General features: G+C 40.7%; 1 protein-coding gene and 1 long non-coding RNA gene across 4 annotated transcripts in view; both read left to right on the top strand.

The window, feature by feature from the left end:
* Nucleotides 1-26,597, top strand: part of LOC143137685 (nuclear GTPase SLIP-GC-like) — a 63,331-nt gene that overhangs the window by 24,705 nt on the left and 12,029 nt on the right. Inside the window, exons 1-10 of one of the 2 annotated variants that reach the window (XM_076297983.1) lie at nucleotides 2,042-2,134; nucleotides 2,420-2,468; nucleotides 2,714-2,812; nucleotides 7,105-7,210; nucleotides 7,293-7,515; nucleotides 8,203-8,433; nucleotides 8,925-9,116; nucleotides 9,252-9,458; nucleotides 9,539-9,646; nucleotides 10,226-10,328. In XM_076297983.1, the coding sequence (XP_076154098.1) occupies nucleotides 2,444-2,468; nucleotides 2,714-2,812; nucleotides 7,105-7,210; nucleotides 7,293-7,515; nucleotides 8,203-8,433; nucleotides 8,925-9,116; nucleotides 9,252-9,458; nucleotides 9,539-9,646; nucleotides 10,226-10,328 (1,294 nt within the window). In that variant the 5' untranslated portion in view covers nucleotides 2,042-2,134; nucleotides 2,420-2,443. Of the gene's footprint in view, nucleotides 1-2,041; nucleotides 2,135-2,419; nucleotides 2,469-2,713; nucleotides 2,813-7,104; nucleotides 7,211-7,292; nucleotides 7,516-8,202; nucleotides 8,434-8,924; nucleotides 9,117-9,251; nucleotides 9,459-9,538; nucleotides 9,647-10,225; nucleotides 10,329-26,597 lie in introns of those variants that run through there. The other variant, XM_076297982.1, reaches the window with a different exon arrangement.
* Nucleotides 19,447-21,378, top strand: LOC143137694 (uncharacterized). 2 transcript variants are annotated; one of them, XR_012990063.1, is made up of 3 exons: nucleotides 19,447-19,537; nucleotides 19,873-20,055; nucleotides 21,052-21,377. It is a non-coding gene; the product is annotated as an uncharacterized LOC143137694 (long non-coding RNA). The 2 variants fall into 2 exon arrangements; XR_012990064.1 differs by having other exon boundaries at nucleotides 19,461-19,518; nucleotides 21,052-21,378.

The following is a 26,597-nucleotide window of genomic DNA, read 5'->3' as shown; positions in this document are numbered from 1 at the left end:
AGATTTGTCCAGTAAGACATGGATAGCTTATGGAACAGTTGCTGCCTCTGCTCTGCATAATAGTGGATTTTGACCCCCCCCTTGTGTGATCCGGGTTCATTTGGAAATGAAAGTATTTAGCCTAATCCATGCACATATAGGCCCAATGTAGCTTTTACACGTCGACTTATCATAACATATTTTTACCATTATTACATGTATTTGTATTATTTTATTAACATACTTTATTATATTTTAATTGTAGTAATGTGTTACACCGCAGTTTTCAGTCATTAAGTCTGACGTCACAAGCCCAACTGCTTTTTCCTCAATAGACGTTTTATAGCCTACAACTTGAAAACCTTGTCACCATCACCTCCATTTTGGTGAGGGTAAAACATACACAAAAAAAATGGAAACATAGCCTACATTGCAGAACCACTCAACTTTATTAATTTATGGTGAATAAATGTTACACTACTGTGCACAGCCTGACGTGACGATGCTAGCACGTTAGCAGCGGTTAGCTAACTATGCTAACGTTAGTTATCTACAAATCTCCTCCAAGTGACAATCATATTATACACAATACTGGCAATGCTGAGAACAATTAGCATCCTCGTTTATCTTACTTACATTAAGTTGACTGTGTGGCTTAATCCACAGATGTGGTGAAGCACTGTTTCGTTATGGTTTGCTAAGGAGTAACACATTGCTTGAAATAGTGGAGAGCTGGGATGAGAATATTGTGTCAAATCTTCGCATTGTATCGCGGAGTGATTTATTATTAGCTGTGCAAAGTCTGAGTTGAAATGTCCAGGGATATTCCAACTCATGGAACGTCTCTCGGCCAATCAGAAACAAATAAATAGTTCCATGGAACCCAATTGTTGTATAATCTATTCTATTCTATTCTAGGCCTAGCCTATTCTAACATGTGACGTTCGGGGAACGTTCCCATAGGTTCGCTGAATTTCACACAAAACAAACCTTTAGAGGACGTTCTATAAAATCGTCTACATTATAGAAAAGTTTTACTGGCTCCTCTCTGCTCACTGGCTCCTCTGTCACCACATAGGAACGCCCCGGCATCATTAAGAAAACATTCCTGAATTACCGTGAGGGAACGTTGGTGACCTGCCTTCAGCAGACGTTGGTGGGAACGTTCCCCGAACCAAACTGTTTGCTAGGCAGGTTTTGCCTATAGCCCTTAGGCCTACCTGACCCCAAATAATAATTTCAATATTGCAATTAGACAGACTTTGAATATTGCAGTTAGGGTGGATGACAGGATTGTTTTTTCTGTGATAGGAAACAGCTTTAGACTTTCATTCAGATTTTCATAAAAGGCAGAACAGAGCCAAGGAGAGACAGAACACAGCCAAATTTGTTAATTGGAATTTCACATCATCAACCAACTATGTGCCAAATGCGACTGCAGTCTAAACAGGCAGGCTATTCCCTGTCATCTTTAACTTGAATTGAATATTGAACATGCCTAATCTTTTACGTTTTCGCATAATAGACCGTGTTGCCTTCAGTTTCACGTGAATGCCCGACTAGCAGAATGGTGTAGCCTAGGGAAATTAAAATGAAACAGATGGAGAAGCTGCATTAAAAGCGGTAGGCTCTCCACTTTCTTTTTCGCCTCAAAATAAAAACGATAGCCTATTTTGCGGACTTCTCAGGATATAGCCTACTTTGGAAACGAAAGTAAACAACCACTGAAATACCTTGATGCAAGCTTATTTCGTGCATATGCCGTCTGGTTGTTTCCTTTCATTTTCGTGACCAAAATTCCTCGTGTGCGCATGTGGATTGTCTCAAGTGTTTAAAATGAGTGAACCACAAACACAGATTTCTGATATAGGCCACTCTCGAACGTAGATGTAAACAGGCAGTCCTAAACTGTGGATTAAGGTGGGAAATCGGAACTGTGAATCAAGGGCTGCCGGTAAATGCAGCAGCCTCATATTCCCAGGTTGCTTGAACGGACCATCAACTCCCGCAAGTAGGCTAGGCTAGCCTAGGTGACGTCACACCTCATCTACGGATAGGTTTTGTTTTCTGTGAAAGGAAACGTCCTCAGATACTTTCATTGACCAATGTGGCATAAGCCAATGAAGTAGCGCACATCCAAGTGTGGAGATAGTAGGTGAGTAGCGGGAATTTCACATAAACAATAACTTTTACCTATATTTCCACTAGGGATAAGTAACAGGTCTAGGCTATGTGAATCATGTTTCTGCTGTGCTATAGCCTACTGCAGGCCAAACTAGGCGTACTGTAGGCATAAGTGACATGTCTGTCTGCCACTCGTTGTCTAGCTGTGTGGTATTCTGAAACATCCGTATTTGAATCTTGTTCACTGGTTATTAAACTGGTCTTTCTTGATGACAGTTTACATGTTTCTAATTATTCAGTTGATATTTCCCCACAGTTACACATTACCATCTGAGAAGCAATGGCCTCTGCAAAAATGAATAAAGGTAGGCCTACTGGACTGATGTCATGTAACATTTAAAAAAAAAGTTTAACCAGAATGTGTATAATATTCTTCAGCCATCTGTTTTATTTGTTTGCTTGCTTGTTTATTGGGTGGTGTAAAAGATGTTGTTCAGGCTTTTTCAGTTTCAAGTCAGATTGAAACACAAACACGATCCCAACCATAATGACACTGTGTTGAAATGGATATTTACATATCCATATGACATCCATTGTTAATTGCCCTTAGGTGTGAAAAGAAACCTTGAAAATGAGGCATGTACTTCATATGGCCCCACTGTAGAAGGGAATAAGCGTCTCTATATCTGTGCAGCCGACAGAAGAACAGGTGAGACCAATACAAATATAAACGTATCAACAGGGATGGGCGAGCATTCTGGAATAAATCTCAAGTATAAGTATATATACTCTTTTGATCCTGTGAGCGAAATTTGGTCTTTTTTGGAAATTTATCCCAATCCGTGAATTAGTGAAACATACTCGGCACACAGTGAACAGAAGCAAACACTAATCCTGACGGTACAGCGGCACTTGGGGAGCAGTAAGGAGGTGCCTTGCTCAAGGCCTTGCTACTGGTCGGGGTTCGAACTGGCAACCCTCCAGTTACAAGTCCGAAGCCCTAATCAGTAGGCCACAGCTGCCCCCAATAATGTAATAATAATAATATAATAATAGGTTCTGTGGTTAGGTTTTGGCTTTGTTTAGTCGGGCTGTATGATCCCTTACAAAAAAGAACTACAATACAAATGCAGTTTTTTGTAAGTACAGTGCAGTTAAACTGAAGTTTTTTTTTTGTAAGTACACTGCAGTGTACTTCATGTCCAAAATTTTGCATTTCTGCAGTAAAGTATAGTATGTAGTGCAATGCCGTTTTTCCATGTCAAAAATGTAGCATTTCCTGCATAAGAACTGCAAATAATTATTCCAAAACTACAGTTTGGATACTCAGAATATTGCAGTTTTGCGATATAGTTCGCAGTTATTTTCTGTAAAGATTATTCCACGTTCACAATATTATCTAAATAGCTTATTCAAAACTTCATACATGGTAGATGAGGATTGATAAATGTGGCATTATGTTCAGACAAGGTCTCACAAAAGGCACACATAAAGCGATACGGTTCTGGTACGGTCAAATTTGAATAGTCAAAGTCAAATTTATTCAAATTTATCAGATAGAACAGACAAATTAAAATGGAAGTAGGCTAAATAAAAGTAAAAAGGAACATAAAATAATATAAAACAAGTACAAAAAATAAAAAAAGGAATAAATAAAAAAAAATGACTATAAAACAATTCATATAAAAAAATCAATGTAACCAAAGGCAGTAGAAAAGAGTGCAGTTTTAAGTCTCTTTTCTACCACTGGAGCAGATTTAATCTCCATGGGGAGGAGGTTCCAGTGGTGGGTGGCATTATGGCTAAATGGCAATTCACCTTGCTTGACTCTATTCACCTTGCTTGCTATTGACTCTGGGGAGGACTAGCTGACTGTTCCCAGTAGATCTAAGATCTTTCGCAGGTGTACTGTATATGGCCTTAGCATTTCTGCAATGTATTTTAGGGCAATTTAGTGTTTTGTACATAATTAACCCTCTATTGCATGAATTATCACCTAAACTTTAAAAAAATCACCTAAACTAAAAAAAAAAAATGTATTTTTCTTACTTAAAACCAGTTAATCCTCAGTTTCCCGACGGCGGGACGGTTACCCCCCTCCCCCTAACATTCTAAATCAATTGTATTATATATAAATTGCTATGTAACATAGTAATGTTATACACCATGTGAAAGCTTTGACTCTTGGGAATCCAAAAATGACAACTGGTGGTGCTACCCTACCTTCTAGCTGCAGTGTGTATCCTTAGCAATAAGTAGATGCAGCATATTGGGTCTTGAAATATTCACATATTCACAGGAATCCATAAAAATTTAATCTTCATGTTGTATTAGCCAATATTAGTTGTACAGATGTATACACACTCATTGAACCAACAAAATAAATGCAAAATTAGAGACTTTTTTTTTACAAAACGCATGAGCATACCTTGGCAAATAATGGTCTGAAGCACTCATATTTTAATTTTATATTGATCTACTTTTGCACACAGCTTCACAAGACCTGGTGCTATAGCTCTAAGTGATGGGGTTGGGTTTCTAAGTGATATCAAGTGACCTAGAGGGCTGAAATGTGGTCAGTTCAGAGATGCTTGTAATCCGGCAGAAAGAAAAAACTATATTCTAGCCTCTCTGTAACTCTGTGTCAGTAGACCACACAGCTATTTTGAATTATTTTGGGGCCTACCATCAAACATTTGGCAAAGGGAGGCTTAAGAAGGTATTACAAGCAGGGGTGCCAATAATTGTGAGCGACGTGTTTTTGTTAAGTAAGGGATAATGTATAGAACACCGGTCATTATTGGGAAAATAAGTCCCGACGGCGAACTGGACCCAGACGCGCAGAGGTCTTATTCCGGCCTGAAGGGACTTATGTTCCCAATAATGACCAGCGTTCTATACATTATCCCCCTTATTACACGGCTACTTGCCAAAACGAAACAATAAACTCCCCACAATATGACTTTAGCCTACATAGCCTAGCCTATTTGTTACCGTTCATCGTGGCATTTGCTGAGAAACAAATAGTTCGCAACAACACACGCTGAACTTGAATCAAACATTCTTTAGAACACAGCTGATTAACCGTCTGCTTTCACTTTTGAATTAAGTTCCAGTCCTTGCGTAGTGATATGAAATACCTGAATTAGGAGCACAAACTCCGTTGCCATTGACAGCGGTCATTATTTTTTTCAGAGGTCCTTTCCTCAAAAATAATGACCACTAGAACTTTGGGAAATCCTATTCAAGTCAATAGAGTGTTCTACTTGCCTTGTGATGAGCCGTGTAATAAAAATATTTATTTCTTTATGAGATTTTCCTTTTTCTCAAAATAAATTTGCTTCCCTTGAAGGCTGGATTTTTCCTCATTTTTTTCATTGTGAGATTACAATAAATTACCAACAGATTATTTTTTTATACAGGTTTTTAGTCAACTTGAGCAGAGGTGCCAATAATTCTGGAGGGTACTGTACATATTTACTACTGCAGTCACTATACTATCTGTATAGTGACTGCAGTAGAACCTTATTCCACAGATAATTTGCAAATTGGTAAACATTTACAATATCCTGAAAGACTGAAAGCCAATATGTCTGAATTACAAACAAAAGTGTAAATAATGCTTTTTTTACTTCAAAATATTGTCAGAGGTTGTATTCCCAGAGTATCCTAGTGCTATGCAATCCTATTGTAATCCTATGATACCAATTATTTGAATGGACATAAAGAGGTTTGTATTTGCATGCTGTTGCCATATGGCAACAATTATATTTTACCTTGAATTCTATTCTGAAACTGACTGTCAGCCAGTGCAGAGACTTGAGGATTAGAGTAATATGGTCTCTTCTCTTGGTTTTGGTTAAGTCTGACAGAAGCATTCTGAATTAGCTGCACCTGTCTGATGGATTTCTTGGGGAGGCCAGTTGGAAGAGCATTGCGGTAGCCAACTCCACAGGATGAATGCATGGATGAGTTTTTCTAAATCCTGCCGAGAGATCTCTAATTTTTTTAGTTATGTTTCTGAGATGCCAAAATGCTGATTTGGTCTTAACTCATTGAGTGCCAAAAACGTAATATTATGTTTTTCCTTCCCATGCGTTGAGTGCCAAAAACGTAATATTACGTTTTTAGCTTTTTTTTAAAAAAAAATATGAAACTAGATACTCTAACACACCTTATATGTGATTTTGGGAACTCTGTGATGAATGGAAATTAAATATATGACGATCGAAAACTCATGAAAACACACAATCTGGACATTTTATCTGGACATTTTATCATAACTCGGTTGCCGCTTTGGGTCGAATCAGTGATGCATGCACGTCAGCTCAAAACCAGGCCATTTTCGTGGGTCTATCACTAGGTGGCAGTCTCGCCAAGTCTCGCTAGGTCACTTCCCGGAAAGTTTACAGGCAACACTTCATATTTCATGAAAGACGTCCATTTCTAGAAAAAAAACAGTTATTGTGATGAAAACTAGCCACTGTTTAGCTTGGGATTTCTCAGGAACAGAGGCGTGTAGAAATACACGGTTTGCACCCACTGAGAGCTTAAAGTCTCACCTTTTAAATGAGTTCATATGTGTTCATAGCTATAACACAGAATATGCTGTGGCTGTACAAAAATCATCAACAATGGTCTAGATTGCTGGCACTCTAGGACAAAGCTTCCGAAAACAGTTTGGCATTCAATGAGTTAATGTGGTTATTAAAATTAAGATCCTCATCTAGGATTACCCCCAACATTTTTGAGATACTAGAAGTGCCCTGGATTCTATGTACCAGTAGGCACTATTTCAATCTTCCTTCTTTGCTACCAAACAAGACTATCTTCAGAATAATGCATTTGATTATCAAACAGGTCATATATTTGCTTAATGAGCAGGAAACTTACTAAGAGTGCTTACTGCTTTGCCTTTGACAGACCTGTTGTACAGCTTGGCTTTCTTTATTGTTGCTGTTGCTAATTTACACTTTCATTTCATATTGTGTATTATCACAGATCAGAGGTCCTTAGACAAGGCAAAACTAGTAATGTCACAAGTCATACGCAAACTACACTCATTTCCTCATTCTAACGTCAACGAAGAATTCATTCAATACATTAAGTAAGTATCATACCCTAGTGAGTACAATAGTTATACTACAAGTTATAACAGTAAGCATTTCATCAGTTTTGTGTCTGGTTAGGTCGATGATATCAAAGCTTGATGCAACCTCTAAGAAGAAAACCACGGTGGGTGTGTTTGGTAAATCGGGAGTGGGCAAGAGTTCCTTGATAAATACCATCTTGGGAGAGAAAGACCTGTTGCCATCAGGAACCATCACTGCATGCACTTCAGTCATTATTCAAGTTGAGTCCAACACAACTGACTCCAACTACACAGCAGAGATTGACTTCATTCCCAAAGAGGTATTTACAGTATATCTGTCAGATGTAGTTCCTAGAAAAATGTCAGACTGACATACAATTAAAGTGTTAGGGCTGATTCAGACTGGGTGCGTGGCGTGTCAGCTGCGTGGCATGTCTGTTTTTATTTCGGCTCCCATGTTAGAGGTTGCACACTGCCTGTGTGGCACGCACGTCTCAGGCGCAGCTCGAGCAGCGGCGAAAACGTGTGCATGCTAGAAATATTTTATTATATTTATTTTATTTTTATTATATATATTTTATTATATTTTTCACACGATACGCAAGCGTGTTGGAAGTGTTTCCATTCAAAGCAGAAAGTGGAGAGATGTTTTAATAGGCAGAGACGCTGCCACAGCGCAGCGTCAGACATGTTTGTGGTGTGCAAAGACATAGAAAACGCCACGCATCCAGTCTGAATCAGCCACAGGCTTTAAGTTAGTGTTATGTTGAAACTAATTGAGCACAACCAATTTAAATTTCAGTTGTTCGGAATGCTCAGCAATCAAACTCATGCAATGCATATTTTAAATTACTGAAGTAACTTTATGAATGAATGAACGTGATTTTTATGAATAGGGACTGTGGTACTCATTGGTTTTTGACACACCATTTTTTAACTAGATGGCATTTTTGTACTACTATGACATTTTATTTTACTGTTCACAACCTCTATTTGTAATTAATCAGGAGTGGGAAGAGGAGGTTAAAAAAACCTTGGAGGCCTTGTCACAAGGCAAAGAGAACGATGAAGATGAAGATGAAGATGAATATACATTGAGCACAGGTCAGGAGAAAGTTGAAGCGGTTTATGGGGGTATTACACCAAATGCAACACTAGAACAACTGATGGATGAACAGAATTTTGCCGCCATCCCAGAATTCCTTGTGTCATCCAAGAAAACAGTGTCATGCACAACTGTAAGTTCTGCTCTGTTGTCTCTGTTAGTATAGTTATGTTGGTATGGTTCTTATTATCAGTATATAATCAGAATAACCCTACAACCAATGCAGGAAACAGCAAGAGACAAACCTGTCTCTCGGCTTGTGGTATAAAGTAACTTAACTGTACATAAGCAGGTCACCAGGCTTAATTAGCTTGGGGACAACTGGTGTTTAAGGTAGCAACTAGCAACAATGGCTGACAATATTTAGGTGACTGTTCAGAATTGCAAATTTGCTACTGGTAGTGTTGTCTTGCTAGCCAAATAGAGTGTAGAGGTTTTATTTGCCATTTGTATACATACAGACAGTGTGCATACACATGGCAACAATACAACATGTTAACAGTAACATAAATCTCAAATAGAATAAAATCTCTTAATTTGAGCAACTAGCTATCTACTTACACATCTAAAAAGTATAGTTTTTTTCAGCTTTGTTTAATTTGCTTGAATAATACTTGTCATCAGGCCGCTGCACTTTCAAAAGAGATTAACCACTTCACAAGGTCTGATGATACCAGCCCTGGGCAGTACTTCTGGCCACTGGTTAATACTGTTACCATCAAGATACCCTCTGGCAACAGCTTTGACAACATTGCTTTAATTGACCTTCCTGGCACTGGAGATCTCAATAAAAGCAGAAACGAAATGTGGAAGAAGGTAATATTAACTTCAGACAATAGTTGATGCCTACCACACTTTTAATGCAAGGGCCTTAATTTGCAAAGTGCAACATCTAACAAAACCTTCCCAACATTGTATATACATCTGATCTAACCTTGACTCCATCTTCAGTGCTTAAGCAGATGTTCTACTGTGTGGATTGTCAATGAAATTAACCGGGCTGCAACTGACAAGGAGCCATGGAAGATTCTCACCAGCTGCATCAAAGACATCGGGCATGGCGGAGAGTGCAACAGTATCACTTTCATCTGCACAAAGACGGATGACATCATGAACTATAAGTTGAAGGATGAAGACCTGGATTTCACAGCATCACAGGTGTAGTATTCATCAATAGGTGATATGTTCAGGTAAAACGTCATATTCATCATGGCATTTAACATAATCTGTTCTACTAGGACCCAGTGGAGTATGGAAAACAGCTGGAACGGGCCTGTATACTGCAGCGGAATGAAGAAGCCAAGAAAAAAGTCAGGACAATGTTTTCCAAACAAACTGAGATACAGGTATTCACAACAATGAATGAACAAATCCTATTTATTAAATTAATTATTAATTATAAATTATTTAATTATAAATTATTTTCCTTTTCAGATTTTTTTAGATGTTTAAACAGCATTAATGATGATGACGACGATAATTTAACAAAACATCTAAACAGATAAAAAAAAAACCTTGCTTGTCTGCAGGTGCATCTAAACAAAATAGAATTTCAAGAAAAAGTTCATTTTTCCCATCATTTATTTCAAAACGTGAATGTTTAATATACAATATTCTAAATTAATTACACATACAGTAAAATATAAGACTGTTTTTGTTTTAATCTTGATTATTCTAATTTTGATGATTATGGTTTATAGATATAGAGCTGTCGACCTGAGAAAAGCTCTAATTAGGTAATTTAAATATTTATTCGTTCAGTCTGTGCAGGGCTATGGACTTTTCCATGATATTCAAATTTGATGAGAGGCACCTGTACTTATCGGTTCAATGTCCATTTGAAATACTGATTCAACACATTTGATTTCATTGTACAAAAATGTTTGGCGAAATATAGACTTAAAGATCTTTTCTTTTTTTAACAGAATCATTTCACGTGTGATGAGGAATTCTTCAAGGTCTTCACAGTTACCTCCAAGGTTTACCAACAGAAGAAAGATGAACACATTTTGAATCAGGAGGACACAGGCGAGTGTTTGTTTCATAAAAATAATATTATGCCGAGCTAGCTATGAAGAATGCCACTTTATCACAAATCCAGTCTGATGTCGTTGGGTCAGTTGCTGCCCTGTGGTGTCAGAGCATTAGTAAAAGGTGTGCTCTGACTGGCTCTTTAGGTTGCTTATACCTGTAGCCAAGAGACACTATATACTGATCAGATATTTACCTGAGGAGGAGGTACAGTCCCAGGCAGGGTAGGAATGGCCATGTCCGTCGTTGCCCCTTGCGTTGGCCGTGATGCCCCTTTGAAAATCAGAGGTTTACAGGCCACGGTGGCCTTGGTGCCCCCTTCTATCAATATTCTGCTTTGCGTCCTACTTCACAGCTCAAATTAATTGAGTCTTTTACGCAGTGGAGAAAGTGACAGCGCAAGAAAGAAAGTGCGTCCAAATTCACCCATTGTTCTCAGTTAAACTACTCGCGAAGTAGACTATTCATCACATAGACATCATAAGTATCACATGAAAGAGCTTTTTCTCAGCTTTTAAACGCTGTTATCCGCTAATTGCTGTGGTGAACGGTTCGCGAGAAAAGTAAATAATATAATTCAATTTAATCATAAATTCTACTGAAGGTTTTTGCGTCCATCTCCCTACCCATTCATCTCGGTGGAATACTTCACGAACCCTTCGTTTAACACATGACAAACCATATATCAGAATAAACAGCAGACCTTACCGAACACAAAGGTGTAAAGCAGAACACAAAGGTGTAAAGCATTCCCCTGAACAGTTAGCCATTCCAGAGTAATCCAGTTTTGAACTTGCAGCAAATTTCGACATGCATGGATGTCTCCAAATTTGGGCTTTAAGTTTTACAATGTGTTTAAATTGTTCTACATGAGTTCATAATGGGCCAAATACAAAATAAATGTTACAAATATCGCCTAGATGTTGGTAAATCACAGGACAGCTGACTAAGAGTTTGTGAAAGTAGCCTTAAAGGAGAATTCCGGTGTGATATTGACCTAAAGTGTGTTGAAACATGATACCGAGTGTGAACGTATGTCTCATAGCCCATCTCGGCTTGTCCCCTGCACTCCAAAATCTGGCGCTAGTTAGCCGATGCTACCAACAGCTTTTTCAATTGTGGTGCTTCGGCATCGGGCTAGCCATGCAAATAAATCACTGTTTTACACCATTTACGAGGCTCAATGTATCTCCACACTTTATTGGTAGACTACCGAAGGCCCTGACATTTAAAACGAGACATTGAGAACTTTTAAAAAGCACTGGTAGTTTACTTACAAGACGATTTATACAGACAGTATCTTCACGAAGTTTAGCGTTTGCAGCCATCTTGAATTTAGTCACGATAAGTCGAGTGACGAGTAAGAATGAACAGGTATGATAAGGGATCAGATTCCAAAAATAATTCCGTGGAAATGCATGGATTCCAGTTGCTGCTACTGGAAGAAACTGGAATCCATGCATTTCCACAGAATTATTTTTGAAATCTGATCCCTTATCATACCTGTTCATTCTTACTCGTAGCTCTACTTATCGTGACTAAATTCAAGATGGCTGCAAACGCTAAACTTCGTGAAGATACTGTCTGTATAAATCGTCTTGTAAGTAAACTACCAGTGCTTTTTAAAAGTTCTCAATGTCTCGTTTTAAATGTCAGGGCCTTCGGTAGTCTACCAATGAAGTGTGGAGATACATTGAGCCTCATAAATGGTGTAAAACAGTGATTTATTTGCATGGCTAGCCCGATGCCGAAGCACCACAATTGAAAAAGCTGTTGGTAGCATCGGCTAACTAGCGCCAGATTTTGGAGTGCAGGGGACAAGCCGAGATGGGCTATGAGACATACGTTCACACTCGGTATCATGTTTCAACACACTTTAGGTCAATATCACACCGGAATTCTCCTTTAATGATCACAAAGTGCTAAGCATGCATATGAGTTTCTTAAAGCTGAGCTGTGCTTAAATTGTTCAATACATGATTTCATAACAGGCCAACAGGTGCCCTGACATGTGGCCTTTGTGCCCCCCACCAAATATGCCCAACTGAAGGCCAAGTAGCCTTGCCCCTAAAATGGTGAAATTCCAAGCCTGGTCCCAGGCATTAGTGTTTGGATGATTGGATTTAGTAATGTTGTTTATCTGTAGTTTCTCCTCCAACTCTTATTTTGCTCCATAACCTGACAACGCTAGTGCCATTTGCCAACTTATTATCAAACATATACTTGATTAGAAGTAGTCTGAATGCCAGCCAACTTATCCCCACCCACAACATTTGAAGTCGGGAAGTTCAGTCTGGACTTGTTCCAGACTATGCCTGAACCAGAGCTGTTTGGTCGAGTCAAATTGGACTTTGTACGATGATGGACAGATGAGTAACAGTGGAAAACAGTGGAAAGCGGAAAATGGATTATTATCCCAGCGCAACGTTTATTCTTATCGAGTTCTTATGGCGAGTTGTTTATATTTTATTTTAAGAGCGCATTATTAACAGTGATGATGGGCAGGTGCACAACACACCATGCTTCTATCATCCACAAACATGCACCAGCGCACATCCATGCAGAAAGATGCATTATAACGAGATGTAAGCAACTCCTCCGCAGGATAAACACTTTTTATTCGGTCATTCGAACATTATTGGGGTAAGTGTTGCTTTTTCCAGTAATTAACTGTGTATAACTGTTTTGTAGTTGACTGACACCACGGTGAAGTTAGTTTCACTTTGCCAATGAGTTCAAATAATAGACGAGTGCAAATGTGTGTAGGCTATACTCTGCAGTGTTTCATCTAGATTTTTTTTTAGCAGTAGGGGTGTTGCAGGCCACTCTCAGGAACCCCCCTCCTTAAGGCTTAAACCTATAGCTTATTTTTTTTTTTTTTATTGCTAATCACATTATTTTAACGTGATTTGAGAGGGAAAGGCCCATCTTCTGTCTAACGCATGTCACGTTACCCCATGCATTAAACCAAATGACACTGCTTTACTATGAAAAACATAATGAACATGGACATCGTCATAGTTCACGTTGACAATGAAAACGTTTAGCCTAGACTACAGTACTTGGTTTCTGACAGAAATTATGTTTTGTCCCAACATATTGTAGAAACACAACCACGGCCTTTATTTGGTGAACGGAGGTGCAAATCATCTACTTTACTTTCTTTGGTTATTACTCTATGATTCACTTTAACCACAAGTGCAAACAAAACGTTTTTCACCAAGTGTGCCGTCGCCACATTTAGAAAATTGCTATAATGCAATTTACCTTCGTTATCTACCAGTGATACTTTTAGCTTCGAATCGCAATTGAGTGACATCCCACTTTGTTTAAATAAGCTTTTCGCCAGTGACCATGTGTTTTAGACTACGATAATAGGCCCCAGTGTCTATCACGTCATCTGAGCACACGTATATATATACACTTATACACACTTCACTAGTTCACATTCCTGAATTTGCATAAAGACATAAAGCATAATACATAAAAGCATAATAGAAAAGCATGTTTGGCGAGGTCTCTGGCCATGGTCCTGAAGGGCTTCGCGGAATCGTGCCGGAGTCGACTGCGCAGGCTGGAGTCGGGCAGGATTCCGCCATACACCCCCTTATTCTTTAACTATGGAAGACGGGAGGCGTAAGGGGAGGTGGTGGGTTGCGAGCGGAGTAACACCGATGCTGCAACTTCGGCAGGTAGACTGCGAATAAATAACCTGACTGATTGAAGAAGGAGGCGTGGCAAATTCCGTCACGCTCCTCCCGAACTTCCGTTTGTAAAACGCCATTTCACTAGTTCACATTCCTGAATTTGCATAAAGACATAAAAGCATAATACATAAAAGCATAATAGAAAAGCCTGTTTGGCGAGGTCTCTGGCCATGGTCCTGAAGGGCTTCGCGGAATCGTGCCGGAGTCGACTGCGCAGGCAGGAGTCGGGCAGGATTCCGCCATACACCCCAAAAATTGCATTTGAAGATGAAGGACCCTATGGCAAGAACCACGCTGAGCAAATTCAATGGGAGTGCGCGAGGTGCGCTTCCTCAGATCAGATATTTGATCTGATATATGAGTGATAGGCGTCGGAGGACCACCGGCCGAGAGTTTTGAGGGCTTGATCGGACAGACCGTTATTTGCCGCAGTGGTGGCTGCACCAATCCTAAAGAATAAGTTGAGTAACGGTCTGCTGGGATTCCGACTTGCGTTAGAACAGCTTTGAGCTGCATTTGAAAACAGAAGCAAGTGACGGAGCGTCCGTCATCTGTATCAAATGGGGGGTCTAATGGGGATGCGATAGAGGAACGACTTAAATTAAGACAGCCAGGGGCGCCTGTCGTCTATGGCAGATGGAGGTCTAATGATGATGTAAATGCCAATCTATGAGTTGACATGCAAAACAGCAAACTTGTTTGGCAAGATCCCTAACCAGGGTGAAGGAGTGCTTAGCGGATTGGTCAGACCACCAGCCGCGGTGGTGGCTGTACCAATCCTGAAGTAATGGGAAGCTTGAGAGCTAACTTAACAGGCATGCACTTGCACACATAACATGCACTTAACATTGAATGCCAAGCTGTTTTCGGGAGCTTTGACCTGTGTCCTGTGAGTGCCAGCAATCTAGACCATTGTTGTTGATTTTTGTACAGCCACAGCATATTCTGTGTTATAGCTATGAACACGTACAATAGCTCGATTAAAAGGTCAGACTTTAAGCTCTCAGTGGGTGCAAACCGTGTATTTCTACACGCCTCTGTTCTTGAGAAATCCCAAGCTAAACAGTGGCTAGTTTTCATCAAAATCGCTGTTTTTTCTAGAAATGGAGATATAACGTCTTTCATGAAATATGAAGTGTTACCTGTTACTTACTTGTGTAAACATTCCGGGAAGTGATCAGTGAGACCTGGCGAGACTGCCACCTCGTGATAGACCCACGAAAATGGCCTGGTTTTGACCTGACGTGCATGCGTCACTGATTCGACCCAAAGCAGCAACCGAGTTATGATCAAATGTCCAGATAAAATGTCCAGATTGTGCGTTTTCATGAGTTTCACGATCGTCATATATTTCATTTCTATTCATCACAGAGTTCCCAAAATCACATATAAGGTGTATTAGAGTGTCTAGTTTCGTAATTTTAAAAAAAAGCTAAAAACGTAATATTACGTTTTTGGCACTCAACGCATGGGAAGGAAAAACGTAATATTACGTTTTTGCCACTCAATGAGTTAACATGACATGCAGGGCAATGAGCTAGCAGTTGCAGAGCTCGGGGTCAGTGCAGGGGAGTACAGCTTGCAGTTGCAGGGCTCGGGGTCAGTGTAGGGGAGTACAGCTTGCAGTTGCAGAGCTCGGGGTCAGTGCAGGGGAGTACAGCTTGCAGTAGCAGAGCTCGGGACCAGTGCAGGGGAGTACAGCTTGCAGTAGCAGAGCTCGGGACCAGTGCAGTGGGAATAGAGGACTGATGTAGTTGCTGATGCTCATGGCATGTGATTCGAAGATTTGTGAGTGATTCATAAAGTTAACATTCCAAATTACGATCTACAATTATGCTGTTTGGCAAGATCCCTAGCCAGGGTCATGGAGTGCTTTGCAGGGATCTTGCAGGAGTGTACTGCGCTGGCAGGAATCAAGCAGGATCCATGTCATGTGATCACCCCAAAAAATGCAACCCAATTGAAAAGACCCTGGCTAGGACCGTGTAGGCTATAGATAAGGTGATATGAAAGGTATCTAAGGCGCCTAGAGTATTCTACTACTCGGGTAGGCCGTTATTTGCCTGAATGAAACCTAAACGATATATGCGTTGGTAGATATCAGAGTTGCCCTTAAAACCAATGAGGGTTACATGTGCAAAAAATGTCAAATATATGCTATATGGGGATCTTAGACATTACATAGCATACACATGGTCTGAATATAAGGATAGTTACTGAAAGGTGATAAATGGGTGTTACAGGTTTCTACTTTGCTGTATTAAGTTTGAAGATAACACTGAGCTACCTAGCATTATGGTAGCCAATCTAGAGAGTAAATATGAACCTGTAGCAAACACTTTAATAGAGGCAGTTTGCATTCAAGAGCATGAGAAGAAATTTAGAGAATGAGAGCAAGCGGCTAGGCTGGAGTAGGTTAGGCATAGACATGTAGATTAGTACAAGTGAAGAGCCTGAAGAGCCATCTTGAAGCTAAAACTGATTAATGGATGTTAAGAAACCCATGCTTGGCAGAGTCTATGACTCAGCCAAATTGCTCTGGGGAGATAGTGCAGGAGTCACTGTGCAGACAGGAGTCAGCAGGATCCGTGTATACAGCCCAAAGATGAGGGCAACTAGGGCGCCTTAAAAAATGAAGCAAAAGGGTTTGTAAAGAGCAAACATGAAGAGTGGAAAGAGAAGATTGACCTGGGTGTGATCTGGAAAACATTGTTAGAAGGATGCGGTGACCAGTGTTTCCCACAGAATTGAATTCCAAATTGTGGTGGTTGGTTTGCAGAATTAACTTGAATGGAACAGTTTATCAAATTAGCACAGCGTGGTTATGATGCTAACCAGATTTAAGCACAATTTAATACAACCTGGAAAATCATTGTGTGGTGGTCAATGTTGATATTGTGGTAGGCCGCTACAAATAAGTCAATGTATGGGAAACACTGGGTGACCCCATGGGTGGTGGCACCAATCTATGGGGCGCCAAATGTAACATGCCTTATTTCGTGGACAGAATGACTTTCGTGTGACGAAATACATATATTCATTACGAAACCATGTTACATCGTAACGCCTTTTGTCCATGGAATGCACAAATTGGTTTGCATTGTGTCCACGAAACACTGAAGAGAGCACATCATTTCGTGGACGAAATTGACTGGTGGCCTTTTCCTTTCATGGACATAATGCTGAATGCAGTATTCACTGTCGTAGACGAAATGTTCAGTCTACGTAAATACGGAATGCACCTACACGCATCATTCTGTGCATCCTATTTCAATTTCGTCCACAGAAGTATTGTGTTGTGGTACAGAAGGCATTCCGTCCACGCAATAGTAACTTAACAACGAAATGCATTCAGTGACATATGCTTTCTTTCTGTGGACGAAATGCATAATAGAATCACGTACAATACATTTCGTGAGTCAGCAGTTTACGAAATGACTTATGTGTCACGATGATTTCATTACGTGGACGAAATGCATAACAGAATCACGAAATCAGTTTTGTGACCTGATGCAATACATTTCGTGAGTCAGCAGTTTACGGAATGAATTATGTGTCAGGATAATTTCATTACGTGGACGAAATGCATAACAGAATCACGAAATCAGTTTTGTGACCTGCTGCAATACATTTCGTGAGTCAGCAGTTTACGGAATTAATTATGTGTCAGGATCATTTAATTACGTGGACGAAATGCATAAAAGAATCACGAAATCAGTTTTGTGACCTGCTACAATTGATTTCATGAGTCAGCAGTTTACGGAATTAATTATGTGTCACGATAATTTTATTACGTGGACGAAATGCATAAGAGAATCACGAAATCAGTTTTGTAACCTGCTAAAATACATTTCGTGAGTCAGCAGTTTGCGGAATGAATTAGCCAGTGGGTCCCATTTAGAAGTGGCACTCGCGCCTCCCGTTCCTAGAGCTGCGTGAAATGTATTGCAACTTTTCGCCACAAGGTGGCAGCTTAAGTCCGCTGTAGCATTGCCGGTAAACGGGACAGCTGGCTGCATTCAGAGGCTTTGCAACGGCAGTGTGATTGGCAATCCGCGAACCGGTGCCAGGCCGTACTGGACCTAGGTCAGCGAAAAGCAACTGCATAGGCTTTCTCTGAATTATCTATGGTCTATGATCTTCAAACTATGAGCCTCTTCTACGAGTAGATTGCTGGTCCACTGGACCACGATTTTAGGCTAGATTAGGTCTATGCCCGGTGCTTCTGTCTGTTAATTTTGCGGCACAACTGATGGAACCGTGGACCGAAAGAAAAAAAACGAAATGTTTCCCTGATCAATGCATAGGCCTACTTCTTAATTCATTAAATATAGAGGCATAACATTAGCCTAGGTGGTAGTGGTAGGCTGTGAGTGCTCAGCAAAGTCTATGCGTGTCTGTGCAAGTTGTAACAAATCGCCCTTATTCAAGAACTGATTGCCACTTCGCATTTAAGGTTACGGGCGGATCTAACAAGCAGGAAATCATTCTAGCTCAATGCAGACGAAGACCTCAGTTTATCTTAACTTAAACTGGCAAAAGGCCTTGCCTTCCTCTTAATAAGAGTGTATATTAAAGAAAAAACTATCTTACAGAAAGAAACCCAAACATATGAGATTGATTCACTTTGTATTGTAATGAACGAACTTGCGGCCACTAGGCGCGCAACTGAAGGCCCGACACACAATTAACAACAAAGTTTCACAATGCACGAACAAATACCCCCCAAAGTTCAGTACCCAATAGTCCCGACAGGGGCGGAGCTACGTGGTGGCCAGGGGGGGCCACGGCCACCACTGGTCAAAGCTTGGCCACCCTGCTGGCCCCCCCAGCTCCGTTCAGTGAAAAGTAAAAAAAAAAGATTGCTGCCGTTTTCAACAGTACTTTGAAAGGAAGTGTAGCCTACGGTTCTAATCAAATCGTGAGTAGGCCTAGTGCAGCAGCAGCAGGGGACAATTCAAGTCATCTGTTAAAAACACTTGACAGTAGACTACTACTTACTTAACCTCAGTGACAACAGGTGAGTTGATGATGACTTGGAACATTAATGTTAATAAAATGTTAAAATGTGACACGAATCATAGCAAAGTGAGCTGCATTGGGCTGTTCTTGTTAGGTAGGCTCTGACATTGACGTGTGAGGCTGATCAAAAATAAGCGGATGACCGTGGTAATGCTGTTACAAAAATATTTTGATAATATTCGGGTGAAATGCAAGCATATTAGGCACATATCTCCGGATGGCTCCAATAAAAGTAGGCTAACAGTGTCTAGCCGAGGCTACTTTATAAAAACATAATTTGCTGACTGCGTGTGGTTCTTGCCATAGCTGGTCAGGCAGAGGCAGGCTGCTGCGTTGCTGAAGTTCTTTGTTACATTGCTCCGGTAATTGCAACGAGATCCCAGCTAGCAAGTAGGAGCGGGCCGCTTCCGTAAAACCTGCGGCGCTGTCGGCTGCGTCGCGGCATCGGCTGAGTCGTGGTAAACGCAATTGGGCCAGGTAATTTTGCCACCTGCAGGCAGCCATGCTACCGCACCTACAACTTTTTTTTTTTTTTACTTTTGGGTCATCTACCAATAATGGGTGATAGAAACAAAATGCCAGCCAAAATATATATTTTCTTGAATTTCCTTCGGGATGAATAAAGTAGGCTACTATCTTATCTTATCCTATCTAATAGCCTATCTTATATAGTTTTTACTGGCCCATATATTTTTTAACATGCAGACTAATCCTGTGTTTACTTGGGATGGGGTGGGTAGCCTACATGTACAACGTTTTGTTAGCAACTGAGTGTGCAACTCATTTTACTGGCCAATTCAATTTTTTACCAGCATTGACCGGTGATTGCTGTTAAACTCTGGGCGCTCGGCTCAGACCGTTTTTACCCGTATTCAGCCGATTTCAACTGCAGCAAGCGTCAAGAAGCACGTCACTGGAGTGACGTTTACAACTTTGGATGAGAGAAGACTCGAAAACTTTGGATGGGAGCAGACTGCGAAAACGGTGAACTTGAGGTAAGTCTTGTCTAACATTTCCTTAAAAAGCATTAACAATTGAGTTTCCTTAACATTTTACATTAACTCTACATATTTCGAATTATTGCTGATTAAATATTGATTATTATCGATCCGTTTAAACTTTGTTCATGAGGTTTCTTCGTCTATCCTCCAGATGAAACGAGAAGAAAGAATTCAGAAATGCAATGCAATTAATAATTATTAATTAGGACAACAACCTAAAATTCTTTATCATGCCTGCCTGAGTAAAGTAGTGCAAGTTGGGGAAAATATATATGAAAGTGTCTCCGGCTTTTAAGGCGCGAACGTAGCTAGCTGTTTAGCTCAGGGTAACTAACATTGACTAGCTGGGGTGTTGTTAGCTCATGGGTTCTTCGCAGCTTGGATGCAATTTTCGTGTTTTTTACGAGCACGGTCTTTGACCTGTGGAAGAAAATAAAGTGGAACAAAAAGTTAGCTGGCTTAGTTGTACTTTTATGGAGCGAACGCATCCAGCTAACAACACCATTTAGCTCAAGGTAGCTAACATTGACTAGCTGGGCTGTTACCGCAGCCTACCCCAACGTCCCTGAGAAGGGATTCCCTTGGCATTGATAGACCAGACATATCTGAAGTTAATTGCAAACAATGAGCAAGTCTGTCTAGCCTTCTGCATAGATCTTGTATTTGCATAGGCTATTGTTTGCAATTAAATTCAGACGTGTTTGACTTATCAATGCCAGGGGGATAGCTTTTTAGATGTGTTCACGTATATATTGACATTCAAGAGCCATGAACACCTCGCTGGCGAGACTCATTAATTGGAGTGGGGCCAACCAAAAGCCTGCATTCAAAAGGCTCATTTTGAAAAGTGTGGTCAGTACTGGATAACTGCAATGTGGTGATTGCAGTGACACAAGTGATAACTGCAAGGTGGTGCGGTTGCAGTGACATAAGTGCTACACTGAGTATACATCACATGATCATGCTGCCCTCTTCTTGTGTTTTTCTCAGATGCAGTCCGCCGGAATGCCCTAACCAAAGATTCCTCCGAAAAGGAGATAGAGCTCCTCATCACCAGATGGCTGCAGCTGGCCTGTGACAAGGATGGTGGCCGAAGCCAGAGGGCAAACCGGCAGACATCATAGGGTGTCACACTTAAGTGTGCTCCAATAATAATAAAAAAAATGTTTTAAACATGAAAACTGTCTACTTGTATTTGTATTTTCAGTTTATCTTGTAGCCTATAAAGAACGGCTGTTTAGCGATTCTGGTATTAACTTGACACGAATGGAAATCAATAAAATTAAAATAAACCCAAGGAACTGGATTGGGGGCGGGGGCTTTACGTCATCTCACTCGGCGTTCCGCAATAGGGCCGCGTCAGAGCCGAGTGCTCGCAGAGCAATCGGACCTAGATTCATGCCGAGGATCGGCCGAGTGTTTTCGCCTTAATCGGGCCGCTTTCGGCCCGCACAATTTTTGCTACCTGGGATGAAACCTTAACTGCGTGACAGAGCAGAAGTGGGGCTTTCCAACGAGACTAAACACTTGTCTGTGCGATCAAGTATGAAAATACAAAAAATCATGAAATTAAATCAAATTGCATCATATTTAGTTCACCTGCGCACCCACACTCTCGTTTGAATTAGGCTACTCGCGAACCCGTGATCGCATAGATATGGCATATCAGAAGAAAGAGGAGGCACAGGGCTATCCATTGGTACCAAGTATATCGATCCTTCTGGGCTATAAAAACAGACAACGTGACTGCAAAATAACATCATGTACAAAAACCAACGCTGCACAGCCATTACTCTCGTTTGAATTAGGCCCTATACTCACGAACCCGTGATCGGATAGATATGCCACGCATGTCAGATGAAAGAGGAGACACAGAGCTATCATTTGATACCAAGTACATCCTTCTGGGTTATAAAACAGACGAAGTGACATCAAAATAATAACTTTATATAGCTCGACTTACTTACCCCACGTTTTTGTGTGTTGTTGTGGTGGCAAAGCATGTTCATAATCCAACGCTATGTGTTTCTCTATGGCATAGCATGTTCATAATCCGGTTTTGAGATCCTAGCAAATTCCTACATGGCATCCAATTCAAGACTCACATTGCATCCCAATTTATTCGACAAAGAAACACCTTTTTCCCTTCACTTTGTTCATGGCTCATTGTTTTTGTTTGTGTATGGCACTTACAATGACCAGGATAAATGCTTCTAACTAAAGGTAGTGAAAAAGCCCTTAAAACAGTCTAGGGTTCTAAGGGTTAATGTCTTAATTCAGAGCCATGTTACTTACAGCCAAGTACTTGGAGTGGATAACAGAAAGAAATATAGTTTTGCCATCAGTATAAGATTAAATATCTGCATACCATATTTGTAGTATTTATTATTGTTCTTTGAGTTAACATCATTTGAATATGACTGATTAAGTAAGGTGCATTATCATAATGTACTTTTTATAGCATTGGCCTATTTATGGAAAATGTGTTGGAGTGGACAACAAACTGTTCAGGTTGTCTGTGAATGGACCTGTGTATCAGTGTTGGCTTTACACAATTTATTGCCATTATTAAAAATGGGTATCCTAATCTTCAAAACTTTTTGAGTAGTTTTCATATTGTAGTTTTGATTCCCAAGTGCCACCCCAATAAAAAGTCTGGACCCAGCTGGCCCCCCCTATAAAATAATCCTGGCTACGCCCCTGAGTCCCGACATCAAGCAGATGATTCAATCAGTCCAAAACACAAACGTGATCCCCGGAATAAGAAAGAGTCGTTGCGCTTACAGTCTGTTGAGAAGTCGTTCCCTAATACGGTTGCGAAACGCAATCTCACCAAAACACGCACGTTAGGAAAAATGCTCCTTTGCTTGCTGTAATTCAATGACTTTGGGAAAAAATGAGTGATCGCAGATAGCGAGAAAAAGTCACGGTTCAGCATGCAAGGCCTCTAACGCGCGCTACTCCATACACCAGCGTCTTCGCACAGGTAACTCCCGGGGGCGAGCGCTCTCCCCGCGCCTCCATTTAAACAAAGTGCAATGAAAGTCACTCCTACCCAAAACGCGCGTTCAACGGTCAGCTGACATCAAATTTACATACATGGCATATTAAACAGAGAGAAAATACTAATACATTTTCATACAAACAACCATGTAAAAAGGTGATTTTGGCTTTACAACTTTACAAAGTGAAACTGACAAACTCGTGGGTAGGCTAAGCAACGATATTTAAAACAATCAAGAAGTGGATTCCTGTAATGTTCATGAAAACAGTATTGCGATTGGATAGCCTAATAAATCGCGACTTGTTGTAGGCCTAACAGTAGGCCTAGTTTATATCGTCTCGCTGGAGTGCGCGCATAATAGGCGTAATGCCTACTTGCCCGTCCAAATAAAGGGCTTTCCTTTGTTTCACGGAGCTCTGACAAACGGGAGGCGCGATTGAAGTGGCCACTTCTAAATGGTAGCCTAGGCTACCCACTGATTAATTCATTCCGCAAACTCACGAAATGTATTGTAGCAGGTCACAAAACTGATTTCGTGATTCTGTTATGCATTTCGTCCACATAATGGAATTATCATGACACTTTCGTGATTCTGTTATGCATTTCGTCCACATAATGGAATTATCATGGACACATGGACACATAATTCATTTCGTAAACTGCTGACTCACGAAATGTATTGCAGCAGGTCACAAAACTGATTTCGTGATTCTGTTATGCATTTTGTCCACGTAATGAAATTATCGTGGCACATAATTCATTCTGTAAACTGCTGACTCACGCAATGTATTGCAGCAGGTCACAAAACTGATTTTGTGATTCTGTTATGCATTTCGTCCACGTAATGAAATTATCGTGACACATAATTCATTCTGTAAACTGCTGACTCACAAAATGTATTGCAGCAGGTCACAAAACTGATTTCGTGATTCTGTTATGCATTTCGTCCACGTAATGAAATGACCGTGACACATAATTAATTCCGTAAACTGCTGACTCACGAAATGTATTGCATCAGGTCACAAAACTGATTTCGTGATTCTGTTATGCATTTCGTCCACGTAATGAAATTATCGTGACACATAAGTCATTTCGTAAACTGCTGACTCACGAAATGTATTGTACGTGATTCTATTATGCATTTCGTCCACAGAATGAAAGCATATGTCACTGAATGCATTTCGTAAGTTGTTAAGTTACTATTGCGTGGACAGAATGCCTTCTGTAACACAACACAATACTTCTGTGGACGAAATTGAAATAGGATGCACAGAATGATGCGTGTAGGTGCATTCCGTATTTACGTAGACAGAATTACTTTTGACCAAACATTTCGTCTACGACAGTCAATACTGCATTCAGCATTATGTCCACGAAAGGAAAAGGCCACCAGTCAATTTCGTCCACGAAATTATGTGCTCTCTTCAGTGTTTCGTGGACACAATGCAAACCAATTTGTGCATTCCATGGACAAAAGGCGTTACGATGTAACATGGTTTCGTAATGAATATATGTATTACGTCACACGAAAGTCATTCTGTCCAGGAAATAAGGCATGTTACATTTGGCGCCCCATACCAATCCAGGGAAAGAGGGGTGAGGGAGAACCTGGAGAAGAGACACGGGCACGAACGCGGTTCACGCCGGTGGGAGATGATGGGGAAAGGGAAAAGGTAGCGACGCGGTCGCTACAGGGGAGGGGGAGGAGGTTGCACAGCACCATGGGTCTGCAAAGAGAAGAGGCTTGATTAGCTGGAATAGAGAAAAGAGACCGCAGTAGTGAAAGGCAAGGTAGAGGGCTGCACGCAGGCACCCATAACTTGCTGGGTTGACAAAGCATGTTGCATGGACAAAGGGAGAGATGCCGGAGGAACGGAGCTCCACACTACGGCGCAGGTGCTTGGCTGATTGGCTAGCAGGAGGGAAAGAAAAAAGGATTGAGCTCAACACTCTGACTGAGGACAAGTTTCAGGAGAAAATCGGGAAAGTGTTGGCCTTGATTTGAAATTGTTTAAGAATGTATGTTTCATTTTAGCCAACACCTATCAAGCAATTCAAAATGAGCAAATTACTAGCCACAAAGTACAATGGAGACGATAGTAGTATAGTAGTTGTAGGCTGTTGCTTACAACATGCTTTGATGATACAGGTCTAACACGCCAGGATAATGCATATAATTACATAGAGTTGTGATAATTGAGTTTGAGTAATCCAGGGATAGCAATAGCGCCAATTTAGCAATATGAGGTGCTATGGAAACCAGGAAGTAATTAAATACTGTAGCTAACAGCAAGAAAAGTGGTGAGCAGCACATTATTAGAGAGGATTCCAAGGAACAGCAGAGCTACACGCTGGTGTAGGTGCTTCCATGGTCAGCTAGGAGTGTAACAGAGCAAAGCTACACGCTGGTGTACTGTGCTCCCATGGTAAGCTAGGGAAGGCTTTAACATGCTGGCACTCTCAACACAGAGGAAGGCGAAAAACTCCCAAACACTTTAAAGGAGAAAAAATTCCTTCCTTGCCCTCTTAGCAATGAGCGACAGAGCAACAGCTCCTGTGTATCAGCTGTCTTACGGCCAAAGCCGGCATTGAGGTGGGGGGTAAAAGCGGCAAAACTGACCTCAACTCCGCATCTCACACACACTGGGACTCCATATTTGTGCATGACTGGATCAGAATGATACCAGATTGTTGCGGCACAGAATCTGGCCGAATGACAGTTCAGCTTGGTGTTCATTAAAGGTTAGCATCATGAACACCGCAGCGCAATGCGTTCAATACTAATGCATATTAAACTGTTCTCATCACAAATCAAATGCCGAGATAAGATTCTTTAAACAGGCAAAGTGGTAACAGTAAGCAACATGTAGTTTGTTAGCTGTTTGTTATGTAGGTCTACTACTGATCTTTAATGAGATAGAAACTCGTCACAGCAATTGAGACTTTAAAGTTATTATTGAAATAATGTAGCAGGAATTAGCCTACAAACTAAGCTAGAACCCACTGCCCACGGTGACACACACTGACTAGCAGGAGTAGGCTAGTCAGTAGCCTACTAAATTAAAACAGTAGGCTAGGTAATTTTAGCTAACGTTATACAATTACCCTTGGCAAACGGCAGCAGTTTGTAGCCTAGTACCAACTTCATGTGTAGGCTAACCATTAGCCATCTGCAATGAGGGAAGCTAGTTGCTTGCTAAAACAAACAAAGTGGCAAGAGATGTAATGTGTTAGAAGTTTCAAGCTGGGACCCATGCAAATCACGGAATACAGGCACATTGGCTACTGAAGCAAATTTGAGTGACAAACAACTTAGGATAGACAACACGTTGGTTAACACAATTCCAAGCAAACTTTACCAAAGAACCACGAAGGACTGGAAGCCTGATTTATCAGAAATGTCACGTCTATATAACATGGCCGCTTGCAATGTTCAAGTGTGATTCACGGGATATTTAGCCTACACTGACTTCAGTGCCCTATGCCTCTAGACAAGCACTCCGTGAGCCTGTAACTATTAACACAGCCAATG

This window comes from Alosa pseudoharengus, unplaced genomic scaffold, assembly GCF_046254945.1.
Source record: "Alosa pseudoharengus isolate Yale_2024_CS ecotype anadromous, Long Island Sound unplaced genomic scaffold, YU_APseudo_1.1 YU_APseudo_1.1_scf_21, whole genome shotgun sequence".
NCBI lineage: Eukaryota > Metazoa > Chordata > Actinopteri > Clupeiformes > Clupeidae > Alosa > Alosa pseudoharengus.
The sequence above is the reverse complement of the archived record's forward strand: the minus strand, read 5'-3'. Positions and strand labels throughout refer to the sequence as shown.